Source organism: Setaria italica, chromosome IX, assembly GCF_000263155.2.
Source record: "Setaria italica strain Yugu1 chromosome IX, Setaria_italica_v2.0, whole genome shotgun sequence".
NCBI lineage: Eukaryota > Viridiplantae > Streptophyta > Magnoliopsida > Poales > Poaceae > Setaria > Setaria italica.
In genome coordinates, this window is record NC_028458.1 from 48,443,442 (window position 1) to 48,460,714 (window position 17,273).

Sequence of the window (17,273 nt, forward strand, 5' to 3'; positions counted from 1 at the left end):
ATGGGGAGGTCTGAGGATGGTGAAGGGTGCAGTTTAACGGGGGGAGCTGAGGACTGAGGACGCATACGTGCACTAAAGTACTCCGTCGTATCAGCTAGTGCAATTGCGTGTGCATCAACTAGCTTGGTTAAACTAAAGAGCTGCTCTTTTGTCCTTACTGCCAGAGACTTAATCACCTCCATTGGTAAGCTGAGAGGCCAGTGTTGGTTTAACCGTACAGCTGGAGGCAGTGAAATTTCCCAAGATGCCGAAGAACTACGCCTGAAACTTCCCCACAACAGAACAAAAAAACTGGGTTTCAATTAAATGTCACGCATGATGTCAACATATTTTGAGATATTTTACGCCTGAAAGATCTGATGGAGTTTTTTCACCGTAGGTAACCATCCGAGAGACATTAAACAACTTCATGCAATGGCAGAGCATCAGGGGGGCATTGATTCTTTACAGGTGGGGAGAGGCGTTCTTTTGCTCTTTGTCTGAGTCTGACTAAAAGTGCACCAGCAGACAGTAGTGCCTCGTCACCGCAAATGCAAGTTGCAGTCCTGCAAGCGGCCAGTGAGCAAGGAAACACACGAGGCTTCCATCGAAGACTTCGCGTCCAGTCCGCCGACCAGAAGCACGGATTGGCCTCTTTACCTTCTGCAAAGCAGCAAACAGAGCAAAAGACAAAGAAGTAGCAGAGCGAATTAACTAATACCGTAGCTGATGATGCTACTACTTGAATTGTGAATCTCTGACTAAGTTTTCAGGTCGATGCCTGATGCCCCAGGACAGGTGGCCACTGCATTTTCTCGACAAATGATTTGCCCAACCAAGTTGTGCGTATAAAGCAAGGTCTGAGCGAATATTCTACGGTGATGAGATTCAGATGCACAAGCTGCTTCTCTTTGGAGCATGGCGTCACGAGATAACATTAAAAAACTGACCGCAACGCGTAAGCCAGTAATTTTTACCCGCAGGGAAATGCAAACACAGTATGTGTCACTCTCGATTACTAGGCGCATTGTGCCGTGGCAGGGCTGCCAAAGTTTGCTCATGTGTTCCGGGAAATTAAACACACAGGCGGTTCAGCAAATTATCTGTCACTTTCGTATGTGACCAAAGATCAGTAAAGGCGTAAAGCTATTAGTAGTGCCAAGTGCTTGCTACGTAATCGTGCTGCTACATAGTGTACTTGCGCATGCAGATGATGGCTTTATTGTTTTGTTGATCCTAGTGCTGGCTAGCAAAGGTGAGCTATGCAGCTTTTCAAAACTCAATACATGCAAACATGCTGGAGCAAGTTAAACCTGCCTTGCTATATGATCCCATCGAACTTTCTACTGTCGCTGTGCCTGTAAACAATCGAACTTTCTTGGTGCTGGCTGACTTCGGAAAAATTTACGGAAGAGGGTGTCCACTGGATCTTTCAGTTTTCGTGCAATTTATTGGTTCCATGAAAGCAGAGGTGATTTGGTCCACTTCACCCGTAGAGCAATAATGCTGCTTTCTACCAAACTTATCATGACGCACTGTATCGTGTATGGCAAAGTTGACTACTGCTAAATTAAACCTATCTGATGAAATAAAGCTTCCCCTCATTGAAATAAACCTAAATTAAACCTATCTCTTCGTCATGTGAGAACACCTAAAGTAATTATCGGCGTGCTTTTGGAAGATGCCTCATGTTGGCTGTGAAGGAAGAAGCACAACTTCTACATAAATAATACGGGAATTTATTACCTTACCTGTTAAGTTAAAATTTGTCTGGAAGAAGTCCAATGTTTCACTTCACTATTGCTACATTGTGGGGAGGGGAGTAGCAGATGCTAGTGTTGCATTTCGGAGTTGTTTTTAATATCATTTAGTCCAGCAATTGCAAAAACAATATTACCAAATCAAATGGTAAAAATATATTTTCAGCAAACTACAGGACGAAAATAGCAAAAGTTTCTAATTTTCGTCATACGATTTGGTGAAAAGAATATTAGCATTTCGAAGGCACACTCAGCGCAACTCGGGGAAAAAAATATCACCAATTCTATTTTTTTTATTTTAGCAAGTATTTAACAATTTTTCCTCGACCGACTTCAGGCCTAATTTCCAAGGCCGGGTCTGACTGAGTCGGCCCGGCTGGTATAGGAAGGAAATGCAAAGACCGAAAGACGAATTTATGGGCCTCCACAAGGGGTGTCCGTCACCCCTGTTTTGGTCTTTGTTTGACAGACAAACACTTGGACCTGGACTAGCCATCGTCCTGTTGAGTTCCACTTGCAGTTGCAGGTTTCAAACTCAGGCCTTGTTTAGTTGGCTAAATTGGGAGATGCAAAATTACTGTACCAGCACTGTAGCACACTGTAGCGTTTCATTTGTATTTGTGAATTATTGTCTAAATATTGACTAATTAGGCTCAAAAGATTCGTCTCGCAAAGTACAACAAAACTGTGCAATTAGTTTTTAATTTCGTCTACATTTAGTACTCCATGCATGTACCGCAAGTTTGATGTGATGGAGAATCTTCTTTTTGCATAGTGTCAAAGTTGGGAGTTGGGAGGTAACTAAACATGGCCTCAGCAATAGTTCTATACTTCTGTCAGCGAAAAGGAGGATCCTCCGGCGACGGCACAAGTTCATTTGAAATTATTTTATATTCTTTATACTATTTTGAGTGCATGGTTTCTTGTAATGTACAGTTAGAAAGCAGCATAGAGCATAGAAGAAGTTTAATGTCTTCCTCAAACTTGAACAAAGGGCAAAGTATGAAAAACCTTTATCTTTTGCTTCTCTTCCAAACCTCCCTTGCTTTGTTGGTTGTCCAAAGGATCAGAGTTCCCTTGCACCTAATGGTGCATTTGAACCTTTCAATTGTATGTACTGACAAATTCTGAAACAAAGGGCACAAAGGCATGGACGCGAGCTTTTGTCCTGCTTTCTGAATGATAACACGGGTAAAAAATGAACATTGTAAATCTAAAAGAAAATATATACAGAATCAGCATTCAACAATAATGTATACTAAGAAATTAGTACAAAAAAATGTGTCCCTAAAGTCTTGAAAAATTAAAAATTAAGTTATTTTGTATAATAATCCGAAGGCATATGCTTTTCCACGCGAATAAAGGCACGATCAGAAACGGGTTTTATGAGGGTTTCTCTTTTCCTCCACATTCTTCTTCCCTAAGCTAAACCGCCTGAAGAAGACAAATTGATCGTGCAAATCAGCGCGCCGTCACCCGTCAGGCAGGCATTGCCGCATTGCCTTCCTCCACGCCCTTTCCACCCCCCCAAGCCCAATGCTGCGCGCCGCGGCCACCACGAGGTTCCCGGCGCGGCTCGCTGCCAAGAGGCCGCGGGCGGCGACTGCCGCGACGAGGGTTGCGGTGGCGGGTGCTGGGGTGAGGTCGCCGCTTTTCAGGGCGCTGCGGTGCGGGCCAGTCCCGGTGCCGGGGAGGATGGCGTGCTTCTGCTCCGACGCCGGCGGCGGCAGCGGCTCGGAAGCGGCGGAGGACGCAGAGGCTGCGGGCGGGGAGGAGGGCGAGGGGAATAATGCCTCCTCCGCGATCGTGCCCGCTGCCTTCCGTCCCGAGGACTGCCACACGGTGCGCGCCCTCTTACAATTGGATCAGCATTGAGTTGTTCTCTGCAGTCTAAACTATTTAATCCATTTGTTCCAGTTATCTGCCCGATTCTCCTAAACAACTGTTTGATAAGGACTTGATGTTTGAATTCTACTACAATTTTCGGGAACTCACCTCAGTGGGGTGATTTTTCGAAACTCGTTGTTTCATGAGATTTGAATCGCTTGGGATTTAGTTTGAACTGGAACATTGAAATTTTGGAAATCATTTTTTGGGTACAGTGATAACATATGACGCACTGGATATGTGCATTGTTCATGTGTTTTGCTGATGTTTGGAAGGTAGTTCTTGCAGGATGTGTGCATGTTGATTCAGCTTCCACGTGATTAGCACCTACCACCTAACAATATGCTTAAAGTATCTTATTCGCGGACTATATACTCCGTAATGCTGTATTGCTTTAGGTCCTGTTTGAAGAGGGGTGCTAAACTTTAGCACATCCAAGAGGTGCTAAACTTTAGCTGATTTCAAACAGGATCTGTAGGGCGAAAAAGCAGAAATTCACTGATATGTTCCAGAGGCTGTGGCAGGATAGGTAGTGATTGGTTCACCGCACAGACCCCTGGACAGGCTTCGGTAACGCAGCATGCATGTGATCGGACAAGCCCCGGGCGTTGCCTGGCTCCGGTAGTGCAAAAGAGCGGGCGTTGCCTGGCTTCCTGGGAACGCAGCGAGCGTGCGTTTCCACTAATGCAGGCTCGCACAAGCCCCGGTGGTCTAAGTTCCTCACCCTCTCATCTCCCCTGCTAGAATACACCGAGTACCTCGCCTTCCCAGCGGACCTGCGCGAGCACCTGCGCCCCGCCATCGGTCGCGACGGCCCCCGGAGCTCCTCGACGCTGCGCGCGTCGCAGGGCGGCGCCGCTGGCCGGGACGGAGGTACCGTGGGCGGAGCGGGTGGGGCATGTGCCGCCCGGCTGGCTCGCGGTGGTGGCGGAGGCCGCTGACTTTGGGTTCGACATGATGATGCTGGCGGGGGCGCGACAGCGAGGCGCGGCTCGCGGCGGCGTTGGAGCTCGATTCGACCATGCTGGAGGTTGATTCTACTGTGGCGAAGCTCAATGTGGACATGAATCGGTCCATCACCCAACTTTGGGGTGCTTGATAGCTTCGCTCCACCAGGAGCATGCCCGGAGGGAAGCCCCAGAGGCGGAGCTCATCGTACGCGGTGGTGGTGGTGGCGGCGGAAGGGAGGAGGAGTTCGGGCGGGCGAGCGGGAGCAGGAGCGACACCGCGAGGAGGGCGGTGATGCGGCAGCGCACCGTCGGGGTTGGGGATTGGGGACCCAGAGGGTCATCTTATCACCTTGTGCAGCCAACCAAATATGAGTATAGCAAATCAGGATATCTTTAGCCACCCAACTAAACACGAGCACTTTGCATTGGTTTAGCTTGGTCAAAATTGGTCTGGGTTAGAGTTAGCCTGGAACTAGTGCAGCCTACCAATCACTACCATAGTGTTTTCAAGTGACTGCTAAGTGGTCAGTACTCCCATTTTAACACTTCAGGTGAAATAGATAGAAAATGATTTGGCGTCGTCCCTCAATGGAAAGGTCAAAACAGAGTACTCACAACTTGCCTGTAGGCTGTAGCCTTCGTATGGTTTAGAATGTTTTATGTCATTTTTTTGCCACGTCGTGCCATGACTTGCCCAGTATAATTTATGGCCTGCTTTTATTTTATCAGATAATGCCCAGTATTTCCTGAGCTACCTACCACGTTTGGTGCCATAAGATTTTCTTTTTCATCCAGTACATAATTTGTGGCCTATTTTACCAGTAAATGCCAGTACTTTCTTGAATCTTGAGTTATCAAGTTGGTTTCATAAGTTCTTTTTATTCTCTTTATTGGTGGCTTTTGTTGGGTTTCTGAAAGGCTTTGTTGTTGTATAGTCTTTTAAAAGCAAAATAGGAATCCACTTCAGAAAACATGGAGTCCTTGTATGGATTGTTTTTTTATTGCTGCTGTTGTGTTAGTCATGTTCTTTTCTCATTCTATTCTTGTGGTGTTGCCAAATAGGTCATAGCTTTGCCTCTGCTACAGAGACCACTATTTCCAGGATTTCACATGCCAATCTATGTAAAGGTACTACAATTCATTTTTACAAGATATCACATACCTCTCCTTCTATATTTTATGTTTTCGTGACTTCCTACTGGTGATACAGCACTTTATTTCCCTCAGGACCCAAAGCTGTTGCAAGCTTTAGTCGAAAACAGCAAAAGATCTGGTCCATATGCTGGGGCTTTTCTTGTCAAGGATGACGAAGGTACCAACCCTCATACTGTGACCAGTTCAGAATCAGATAATAGCATTCATGTTTTGAAAGGAACAGAATTGTTGAAGCGTCTTCATGATGTTGGCACGCTTGCCCAGGTACTTAGCAGTTTTGAAAAGCTTGCGGGTAGCATATTAGCATCTTTTGCTCTGTTGATTTTGAAATGTGCTTTTCACTGCTTCTTTAGATAACAAGAATTCAAGGGAATCTGGTGGTGCTTCTTGGTCACCATCGTGTACGGATAACTGAGATGGTCAGACCCTCATTGTGTCCTATTCATTTCTACCTCTTTGTTTTACCGTTTTTGTTAACATAAAACAGTACATCTCTTGTGCCACATGTGGTTGTTTCCTTGTTAGTCATGTGTGCTACGTGCATGTTACTAATGTTGCCATTACTACCACAGTACATCTCTTGTGCCACATGTGGTTGTTGACTCTTTGATTCTCAATTGACTCAGGCGGAGGCTGGAGAAGCGTATTTATATTCCACTTCCATATTTTAACTAAAAACTAATTTTTACAGGTTGCAGAGGACCCACTTACAGTCAAAGTTGATCATCTAAAGGTACATACCATAACTATTGTAGTTTCTCCATCTTTAACCAATTGTCAATATACAGATCTGAAAACTCATCAAACCTTGGAACAGTGACAGAAATACAGAAAATGAAGTGAGCCAATTAATATCTTCTATTTAACAGAGGGGTCTGAAATACCAAAAACCATATAACAGTTTAACTATTGTATGCAGCATATTTGGGTGTGTACACATGAGTACTTGGAGCGTAAGGGTGCTAGGGCACCCCCTTGCTCTCCCCTATCTCCGTCCCTCCCTGGCAACCCTATTTTCCCTTCCCAATTAGGATTTTACTATGACAGTTTTTGAAAATATATTATGTAAACTCCAACTTGGACAATCAGAAACATCTTCATGTTTTTTTCTTGGAGGCTGAAGGAAATGAGTTGTATTTTGTTTTCTTTGTAAAAAAAACTCTCGTTCCTGTTCTAGCTGGAGAAAAATTAGCTGCTCCCCGCCTAAAATTTGGCTTGAACATGGATTTGCAATTTACTACATTGTTAAAAGATTATCTCATTAAGTTCATTCCCTATTCCTGCTCTCATGCCTTGCTAAGCTGAATATATTTTGTGAAATCTGTAATTTCTGTATGGTACCTTTTGACACCACCTCTATGTGATGTTATGCTGTTTTGAAAATCCTTGAGTTATTATTACTTCATAAATCATAACTAGCCGTCATTCTGCAGGAAGTGCCTTATGATAAGGATGATGATGTCATAAAGGCAACATCTTTTGAAGTTATATCAACTTTAAGAGATGTTCTCAAGATAAGCTCCCTATGGAAGGATCAAGTTCAAACCTATACCCAGGTTGCCTTGCTTTTTAAACCTACCTTTAGTGCAAATTTAAGTCCTTTTAGTTTGTTCGTATGTACATATGCTATTTATTCACAGAACCTAAAAGGTCGTGTTTGTGCCGTGGTATACCATTGTGATATCATTCGTTTATAGTATGTGGCAGTGACACTGGTTAAGTGCTAATGTGTTTTTGTTTTCCACTGTTTATTCTGTTGTTATTTTTCGTTTTATTGCTTGTCATTGTGGTATGCCATTAGAAAATGTTTTAACCGTTTTTTATCTAATTTTGTAATAATAACTCATGACAAACCAAAATTTTAAAACTAACCCTTTTGGTCGCACCGAGCGTCATGGCACAACAGGACCACACTATCACGCATGCTTGTTGCAGAGCAGGAGGCTGCACCGGTGTGGAGTTGATGTGGCCTGGCGCCTGTCGCGCCCAGGCCTGTAGCGCGACAAGACTGTTGCACCATGCCGTCTGGCTCGAGTGCGCGACAAAGCCAAATACCACCAGATGCACCATTCTTCCCTCTCCCTTCCTCTCCCTCCCTTTTTACCTCCACACCAGGCCACCAGAGCCGACCTGAGTGCACCCTACTTGTCCTTCCTGGTTGCCCCCTCTCCAAATCCACCTCCAAATCACTTGGATTGGGGTGAGATTTTGTGGGGAAATCTTTCCTGGCATCATGGAAGGTATACCCCCCCCCCCCCCTTCATTGCCTCGTTTTGTAGCCACGACAATGGCATGACCAAAAGGGTTAATTTAAAAAATTGTTTGGCATGGATATTACAACAACGCCTTTCAGTCCCAAGCAAGTTGGGGTAGGCTAGAGTTGAAACCCAACAAGAGCCACAAATCAGGGTTCGGGTAGATGAATAGCTGTTTTCCAAGCACTCCTATTCAGGGCTAAATCTTTGGGCACATGGATATTATTAAAAGAAATTACCAAGTATTAGATTAAAAAAGGGTGGCCTATAACTTCTGCCAACAATGCTTTATCTGACATATTTCCCTTGTTTAATTTGTGGATTGTACGTTCTTTGTATATGCATTGTTTATTCAAATACATTTAAATGTTAGGCTGACTTCTTCATTGTGATTATGTTTTCCCTCCAGCATATGGGTGACTTCAACTACCCAAGACTAGCAGATTTTGGTGCTGCTATTTCAGGTGCCAACAAGTTGCTTTGCCAGAAAGTTCTTGAAGAGTTAGACGTAAGGCCTCTCCTAGAGGCTCCCTTTTCTTTTGTTAATGTTTTATATATTTCACGTTGCTTCATAACGTGCCCATGCATAATTGCCAAAAGTCAACCCATCCTCTTTCTTTGGGTCCATTTTAAAATGTGGATAGTGGACTCAGAGTTACGCGTGCAGATAAACAATATTCTTTATGTCATATCTCGTAACAGTTCAGAATGACTATTTAGTATCTGACTTATTAATGAATACTCCCTCCATTCCAAAATGTAGGTCATTTTGGCTTTTCTAGATACATAGATTTTGCTGATACATAGAAAAATCTATGTATCTAGAAAAGCCAAAACGACCTACATTTTGAAACGGAGTGTTATGGACACCTTCTTTGGCAAGAAGTTCTATCGCAAGGCCAAGGGCCCAGCTCCTCCAGGCGACACAAGTTAGTTAAGATTAGATTCTGTTTAGAGATAGAGTTGAAATTAGTTTGAGTTTGTTAGGCCGGCTCATTATGTAAGAGTCCAGGCAGATTAAGTTGTAATGCAAGCAGAGAGATAAGCCTAAAGCTCAGAGCCTCCTAGGGAGGGCGAGCAGGTCCTTATCAATCTGCCATTGTGTTCATTGTTAGGAATAGCACTTGTATTCATAACAGGGGGCTCTAGGCCCATATATATACAGGTACAAGAAGGGGAAAATATACAGAAAACCCCCTAATAGAAAAGGTAAATCACCAACAGTACATATACATCTAACATTCATCAGCCAATAATCTAGCCATATCACGGAGGGAGTATCTATTAGCTCCCTGGCGTCCTTTTCTTTTGCCCTGTTGTTATTCAAAATTCAACCAATTCATTATGGAACAGGTATGCAAACGGTTGAAGTTGACCCTTGAGTTAGTAAAGAGGGAGTTAGAGATTAGTAAGTTGCAGGTAATTGATAATTTTGATCTAGTAGACATAGAAATCATATTTGTGCCTTCTTTATTTTTAGTGATGCCTCTGTAAATGTTGACTCAGGAATCCATAGCAAAAACAATTGAAGAAAAAGTAACTGGAGAGCAGCGCCGCTACTTGTTGAATGAGCTACTTAAAGCAATTAAGAAGGTAGTGCAGCCATTGTTTTCGTTCAGATTGTTCATATACAGCTTGCATCAGGAATTTATGATGAACTGTATGTCTATTGTTCGAAAAAATGAACATATCTTCTTTTGAATTCTCTCATGGCACCTTGGTTCATGAATATATCATACTATGGATGCTAATCAGATTATTCCGCGTTCATGTTTGATGTATACCTGGCCTGATCTTCTTCATTGTTGTTATATTTTTGGTTGATTTCATTTTGTTTTTCGTGATTTTGTTTTCTTCTAGTTTGATCAAGTTTTATTGCTTCTTCCTTACTACGAATGCCTGATGTATGCAGGAGTTAGGATTGGAGACAGATGATAAAACAGCATTGTCAGGTTTGTTCTTAAAAAATTGCCATTTCTTTGTGCCAACTCAAAATCGACTTGCCATTTTTTATGTTGCAGAAAAATTTAGGAAAAGGATTGAAGCAAAAAAAGATAAGTGCCCTCCTCATGTCTTGCAAGTCATTGAAGAGGAGCTCACTAAGCTCCAGTTGTTAGAAGCTAGCTCCAGTGAGTTTAGTGTGACCCGCAATTATTTAGACTGGCTAACAGTATTGCCTTGGGGAGATTACAGGTTCGTTTTTTTTCTTTTTTTAACCTATGAAATTGTTAGATTTGTCGTTATATGTTATTTTCTCCATCTATGGTAGCGATGAAAACTTTGATGTCCACCATGCTCAACGTATTCTTGATGAAGATCACTATGGTCTAGCCGATGTCAAAGAAAGAATATTGGAATTCATAGCAGTTGGAAAGTTGAGAGGAAGTTCACAAGGTCTGACCGTTCCATATTATTATGCTTTAAACTTATTTTATGTTGAACTAGTGTTATTATTATCCGTGCATTCATTGACAACCTTTATAAAATTAAAATTTATGCTACTTGTATTCTTAGTTGCGACAACTACATAGTTTTTGTCTTGTCTCACCATTGATGAAAAATTCTAAGTTCAGGTCCTTGCTGGAAATGTATGTTCTACATTTGAGCATTTTTCAACAGTTTTGCCATTTTTTAGTTAATTGTTTCTTTGAAAAGCCAATTAAGAAAAGTTAGCACTTTGTACCCAAATGCTATATGTATGTGCCATGTCAGAGAATTTGGAGCTCAAGGCATCTGTATTACTCCCCTGATTCCTTTTAATTCGAGATCAAATTTGTAGGTAGCCTGGTTCTTGAATTTTCTTCTCATCTGTCGTTTACTGCAGGCAAGATTATATGCCTTTCTGGGCCACCTGGAGTTGGTAAAACTAGCATTGGACGTTCCATTGCACGTGCATTAAACCGGAAGTTCTACAGATTCTCTGTTGGAGGCTTGGCTGATGTAGCAGAAATCAAGGTGTGCTACAGCATATATTCATGTCAAGTCTTTTAACTGGTCATGATTGCAACACGAGTGAAATTCTCAAACCACATTAGGGTCATCGGCGGACGTATGTTGGAGCAATGCCAGGGAAGATGGTGCAATGTTTGAAATCAGTCGGGACAGCAAATCCTCTAGTTCTGATAGATGAAATTGACAAGGTATTCATGCTCATCTGTGACTTTCCAGTTGCTATTATTGTTTCATATTAGTAACTTCAGTACCATTATCTTTGACTTGATGTTCTGTGGTGTGCCAGATCTACTTCACAGGGCAACTTTCATGTTCCATTTAGTAATTTGGACTATTGTATACTACCTTTACTGATTGTGTTCTTTCATGCTTCCAGCTAGGGAGAGGGCATTCAGGTGATCCAGCCAGTGCACTATTGGAACTTCTTGATCCTGAACAGAATGCTAACTTTCTTGATCACTATCTTGATGTCCCTATTGACCTATCCAAGGTTGGGCCAATACTCCCTTAAGTTGTCCTCTCTTAATCCAAGTCCGAATTGTTATAGTTGTGTTTACATTCTTAGCAGCTCAATTTGTCGTGGTCACTTATTTTTTCTCAATCGCAATTGAGAGCTGCGTGTCATTTCATCAAAGAGATTTTTAGGTGTGTGCCATTCTAAAGAATGGAATTTAGGGATTTTCCCCTACATTGATAATAATTTATCTGTTGCCACTCCAACGATTGCATCCTTCTTATTTTACCTTCGTCGATGATTTGGCCTCTCACCTTCTACATCCCTGCTCCCACATCAACAACACTGCTCCTTGTTAGGTATAGTTATGCCTTACAAACAGAAGCAACTAGACTATTAAAAAATAATAACTTCAGGTTTGTGCTAGCCTCCAAGCTTGGACCTGGCTTTTCGAGATGAGGTTCTTCATGGCCTGAAGCCTAATCCAACCCATAAAATGAACAGGCCAAGCCTGAAGGCTCACTTAGTTCCTACTTCCTACACCCTCTTCGTTTCCTGTGACCATTAGATTACTCATTGAGGCTTGTTGCTGAAGACAATGGTTGTGGCTCAGATCGATGGGTGGTTGTTGAGGCTGCACTTCACTTGGATCTGGTTGTTATTAAGGGGTAGCTTTCATCAGCAGCCTCCATGGCCAATGAGTGAAGAAAGGACAAGGCAAAGAGGGCCAAAAGGGTGACCAAATTGTGAAAGATGAAGGTTCCAACCTTTGGTGTTGAATAAGGACGGATTATATTCTGCGTAGTGGCAATTCTTTAAACACCATTCTTCAAGGTGAAGTATATGTAAATATACCCATAACATAGTGTGAAAAGGAATAGGGCTATCATAAATTCATAATTTGCCTCTATTCTACACTCTTGATTATACCTCCTGGATGTAACTTACTGCATGCTGCTGGAATTGTACCATTATACCATATTGCCATTGGTAGGCGTTTTTTGTGGAAGCCATTCTGCAATCTGTTTATTAAGCCTCCATGAGTATGTTATAACCTTATTTCCATGGTTTATTAAATTTAAAGTTCATTATTCTTCTTTTGAGAAATTTTTATCAACAAGAGTTTCCATTTTATGTTCACAATAATTGAGTTATTTTATTATAGTCTGACACCTGCCTTTTGGAGAAATTAGGTTCTGTTTGTTTGCACTGCAAATGTCATAGAGATGATACCCAGTCCTCTACTGGACAGGATGGAGATAATTTCTATTGCCGGTTATATCACTGACGAGAAGATGCATATTGCTAGGGATTACCTGGAAAAGAACACAAGGGAGGCTTCTGGCATCAAGCCTGAGCAGGTACATGCTGCTTCCCTAGATTCTTTTGAAAAAACTGAAAGCCCTGGAAAAATGTATCAACATAAAAATATTGATTTGCTCAGTATTTTACAAGGCTTTTATACAGTCAATGCAACCAAGGCCCTTTATCATCCGAAATAGCAAGGACATCTTTCTAATAGATCAAGCTTATAATATACAACTAGCATATTGTGAGCAAATGGAAATAGGTTTAGGAAGGATGCACTATCATCTATCAAAATCAATACAAATATTCCTCCTTCAGTTGAGCAATCCACTTTATCAAAGTTTAAGCCATCGGGCTCCCTTTTTTAGATAATGGAAAAGGTGTTCCGGCCTTTTTGGCTTTTGCATCATTCGGTGCATACAACCCCAAAAAAATTATTACAAGGTTTCATTTTTGAATAATGATGGGATCCAAAAAAAGTAACACCAAGCTTAGCCACATATCCTATGACTAAATCGCCATGCACTCTTGGTGAAGACCTCCATAGCCTCTATCTCCAATGCGTGGCATGCTTTCTAAATGTCCTCCCTTTGTAGCAATCTCCACAACCGTAGCCAATAGGGAAAATTGCCTGCATGACAGGTATGTGAGGTTTATTATTAAAAACAATATCATTTTCAGGAGAGCCATTGGGCCGTTTAGCATTTACTACTCCCAGAGCCATTGAAACTCCCATCTGGCTCAGGTTCAAAGCGAGGCATCTACTTTTGGACAAATCCCGCGGGAACGTCTCCCTCCGCGGTCAAGTTTTTCTAGTTAAAATACTCTTAACAGATTTACTAATGCACTTAAAAAACTTTCCCTGCCTTGTATTTTCTCATGTACTGATAGTTTCTTAACAGTTAAAGTACATGTTCAGGTTGAGGTCACAGATGATGCTCTTCTTGCTCTAATTGAAAACTATTGCCGGGAAGCTGGTGTGCGGAACCTTAAAAAACATATTGAAAAGATTTACCGGAAGGTAAGTGATTCTTATGCTAGTTTGTAAAAGAATGGAAAGCTCTTGTTTAACAGCTCAGTTTATTATGCAGTGCTACTCACCAGCTAGTGACATGAATCTCATATAAATTTGTTAGCCCGAAAACTTCTTTCTAGGGCATCATATGTTTTGTGTGCTATTATCTACTGTATACAGAAAATGACCCTCCGTAAGCTTGTAGCTCACACATACTTTCATTGCTATTTTCTGTTGCCAGAACTGTATGCTCCTGGATATCCCAATCTAGGTAAATTAGAGAAAGCTCCTGCTGAGATTTAACAAATATAGATGTTTTTGTGGAGTCTAGCTGGCTTTTCATTGGAGCACACTGTTCCCTTTATGCTTAAAAATAATTACTCGCCACTTCAACCATTCCAGAGACCTCTACCGGTTGCTTGCTAGGAACCATATCCACAATGACTGAAGCAAGTAGGGATACGGAGAACAATGTCAAACTCTATATCAAGGCACCTAAGGAGATAGACTCATAGAGACAAACACTACTATTTTGTATCCATATCTAAGCTGAGTTAATTTATAGCATCCATTGCTGTTTTTTATCTCTGTATTGAAGCTTTGATTTGTTACGAAAACCATAACATTTGGGGAGGGATAGCAGAGTTACTGAGTTAGACAACATGGAAGCTATTAATCACGAGGGGCTTGATCCATGACCAAGATTGTCTATTCCACAGTCCATATCGCAAAGCCGTGCGCATAACGCTACTAAAAACAAAAAACTTAATGTACATAATGTTCACAGCTTAAATGGTGCTGCTGCTTTAAACATTTCTAGTTCCATTGGCTCATGCATGCATTTTAACTTATAGTTCATTCAAGGGAGTTACTGCAATGCTGGTATGAAAGACTGAAGGCATCTGTAAACATATCTCCCATTCTTGGTACTTGGTACCTAGAATTCGCTTTTAAATTTAATCCTCTGAAACTGAAAGAGCAAATAATAATGACAGTCTATTAATACATGCCCTTGTTTTGCATCCTTTTCCTCAACCAGTGACCAGGTCTTTTCATTTTTCATCCCTGATTCGACCTTTGCAGATAGCTTTGAAGCTTGTTCGTCAAGGGTTATCAAATGAACCACCTCGAGATATCACAATAGTGGAAGCAAATGAAGAGCCAGCTAGTTTTGATGTTGCAACAAAAGTAGAAGATGAGAATTCCAAGAAATCTCTTGCCAAAGATGCTTCAGTGGATGTGCACCCAACTGATTCTTCTCTTGAGAATATTAATGTAGTTCCTTTAACAACAGAATCAGCAGTTGGCCACAATGAGCATTCAAATGAAGCTCCAACAGAAAAAATTTTAGAAGAGACAGCTAAAGTATTTAATACTTCTAGCACACCAGAGGTAATCTGACTAGCTTTGATGTGATTTTTCCTTCAGATAAACTAAAATATTGCATTCTATTCCGGTAAATGTGCAATGGCTATGTTGGGCCCTTGTGCACTTGCACGTATACAATGTCATGTGCCAATGGCTAGCTTCCTAATTGGACACGGAAGCTTCAGGTATTTTATTTTATTTTTGCTTGTGACACTCATGTGAACCTCTTGATGGATTGTCCACTTTCCAGTGCTGGAAAGTGGAACTATTGATATGGTTATAGTAGAGCTATTATTTACGGTTATGGTACTGATTTTGTTAATGATGGACCAAACAGATGTTACAGCTTCACATTCGTGGCTGATTATCTTGTCTAAGATGTCCAGTAAATAAAAACATAGACAATTCAAATTGTAGATGGACATGTCTTAACTAGCAGTCGTTTGATTGTTTTCTGTTTCTTTTTATAGGCCAACGAAAGCGTACAGAGAACTACGGAGGCACTTATAGACATACCTGTGGAGAAAATTATTGTCAATGCATCAAATCTGGGTGATTTCGTTGGCAAGCCTGTGTTCCAAGCAGAGCGTCTATACGATCAGACTCCTGTTGGAGTTGTAATGGGTTTAGCTTGGAATTCCATGGGTGGTTCGACCTTGTATATTGAGACAGCAAAAGTAGGGGAAAGTGAAGGCAAGGGCGCACTTGTGGTGACAGGCCAACTTGGAGATGTCATGAAAGAGAGTGCTCAAATTGCGCATACAGTTTGCAGAGCTGTATTACTAGAGAAAGAACCAAATAATTCCTTTTTTGCAAAGTCAAAGCTGCATTTGCACGTTCCTGCAGGGGCAACCCCAAAGGATGGGCCAAGCGCTGGATGCACGATGGTTACATCGATGTTGTCCTTAGCCATGGGGAAGTCTGTCAAGAAAGACTTAGCGATGACCGGTGAAGTCACTCTGACTGGACGAGTTCTGCCAATCGGTGGGGTATGGTTTCACACTTTTGCTTTACCTGCTCTTCGTTGGAATTTACATGCTATACATGCACTGTCCTGCTGTCCTGCTTGTCTTTCGAAATCAGGCGTACTTATGTTTCTAGTAAAAGCAAATATTGATTTCATGATTGTGCCTGCTTCCTTTCTGGTTCTAGACTTTTTGAATGTATATCACCTAAGTATCCCATCGCGAGCTCATTCACAAAAAGGGAAACTGTGAGCTTTCGAAATAAGTATCTGTTACCCAATAACATCAATTACAGCATTCCCTTAACCCATCAAAAACTCTGAACCATTCACATGCATATATACATTGTTTGCAACGTACTCTGCAAATGATATTATGTTTGTTGATTCCATTATAAACAGCTACTGTCTCTCAAACAGGTGAAGGAGAAAACTATCGCTGCCAGGAGAAGTGGGGTAAAGACAATCATATTCCCATCAGCAAACAGAAGGGACTTCGACGAGCTTGCTTCCAATGTAAAAGAAGGTCTTGAAGTCCACTTTGTTGACAAATACAACGAAATATACGATATAGCTTTTACGAGTGATGCCGAGAGCCCGAGACACAAGAAAGCTAGTGGTTGATGGTTCAGACTCATTTTGCATTTCAATTCTTGGAGACAAGAAATGCTCAAGCATTCAGTTTTCATCAAGATCGGATAATGGCTGACCTTAGAGAAATGTTTATATCCCTTACAATTCTTTTTACACATCTGGCGACATGGGAATGAAAGAGAATTCTGGCAAGAGCGAACTACTGACAAGATAGTTTGACAAGTTGTAAAAAAATTATGTGTCCTCCCTGTAAATTAACTATTATGCACAAGTTCAGAAAGACAAACAATGAGAATGCAGAAGTGTAGTCATCCTCTGACTTGTATTGTAGCGGAATTCCCTGGGCTGGTGCATACATAAACTGGTCATTCCTTCGGCCATTTCAATGGCATTAGCTGACATTTATTTGAGTGTGATGAATCCGAATTAACTAGGATATGAGCTCTTTTACGGTACACAATACTAGGTATTCGAAAAAAGTATTGTTCGAAAAGGACAGTATAAAAACATCCGACGGTCAAGATTAATTGTATACTACTAAAACCTTCACATATAGTATGGGTAGTATACATTAGTAGTATATGTAGTATAAGGATATCATGGTAAACGAACACAAATAATATCACTATAAT

The 17,273-nt window shown here is 41.5% G+C and overlaps 1 protein-coding gene across 4 annotated transcripts; it reads left to right on the forward strand.

Moving 5' to 3' along the window:
* The first annotated feature begins 3,239 nt into the window (after positions 1 to 3,239).
* On the forward strand, positions 3,240 to 17,051 carry LOC101755409 (lon protease homolog, mitochondrial). 4 transcript variants are annotated; one of them, XM_004984570.4, is made up of 20 exons: positions 3,240 to 3,581; positions 5,639 to 5,704; positions 5,804 to 5,995; positions 6,085 to 6,150; positions 6,423 to 6,464; positions 7,165 to 7,287; positions 8,396 to 8,494; positions 9,340 to 9,405; positions 9,493 to 9,579; positions 9,899 to 9,938; positions 10,008 to 10,179; positions 10,256 to 10,380; positions 10,811 to 10,941; positions 11,022 to 11,126; positions 11,315 to 11,428; positions 12,586 to 12,753; positions 13,620 to 13,721; positions 14,799 to 15,107; positions 15,554 to 16,072; positions 16,468 to 17,051. In XM_004984570.4, exons 1-20 carry the CDS (start codon positions 3,276 to 3,278, stop codon positions 16,669 to 16,671), a joined length of 3,036 nt encoding a protein of 1,011 aa, XP_004984627.1. In that variant the 5' UTR covers positions 3,240 to 3,275; the 3' UTR covers positions 16,672 to 17,051. The 4 variants fall into 4 exon arrangements, with proteins under 4 accessions (XP_004984627.1, XP_022678533.1, XP_004984628.1 ...); XM_022822798.1 differs by lacking the exon at positions 3,240 to 3,581 and adding an exon at positions 4,282 to 4,656 and having other exon boundaries at positions 5,787 to 5,995; XM_004984571.3 differs by lacking the exon at positions 3,240 to 3,581 and adding an exon at positions 4,283 to 4,656.
* Positions 17,052 to 17,273: the final 222 nt, after the last annotated feature.

Coding starts and splice junctions, on each gene's coding strand:
- LOC101755409 (XM_004984570.4), top strand. CDS start 3,276: ATGCTGCGCGCCGCGGCCACCACGAGGTTCCCGGCGCGGCTCGCTGCC. Junction 10,381..10,810: donor GTTGAGAGGAAGTTCACAAG/GTCTGACCGTTC, acceptor CGTTTACTGCAG/GCAAGATTATATGCCTTTCT. Junction 11,127..11,314: donor TGATAGATGAAATTGACAAG/GTATTCATGCTC, acceptor TCATGCTTCCAG/CTAGGGAGAGGGCATTCAGG.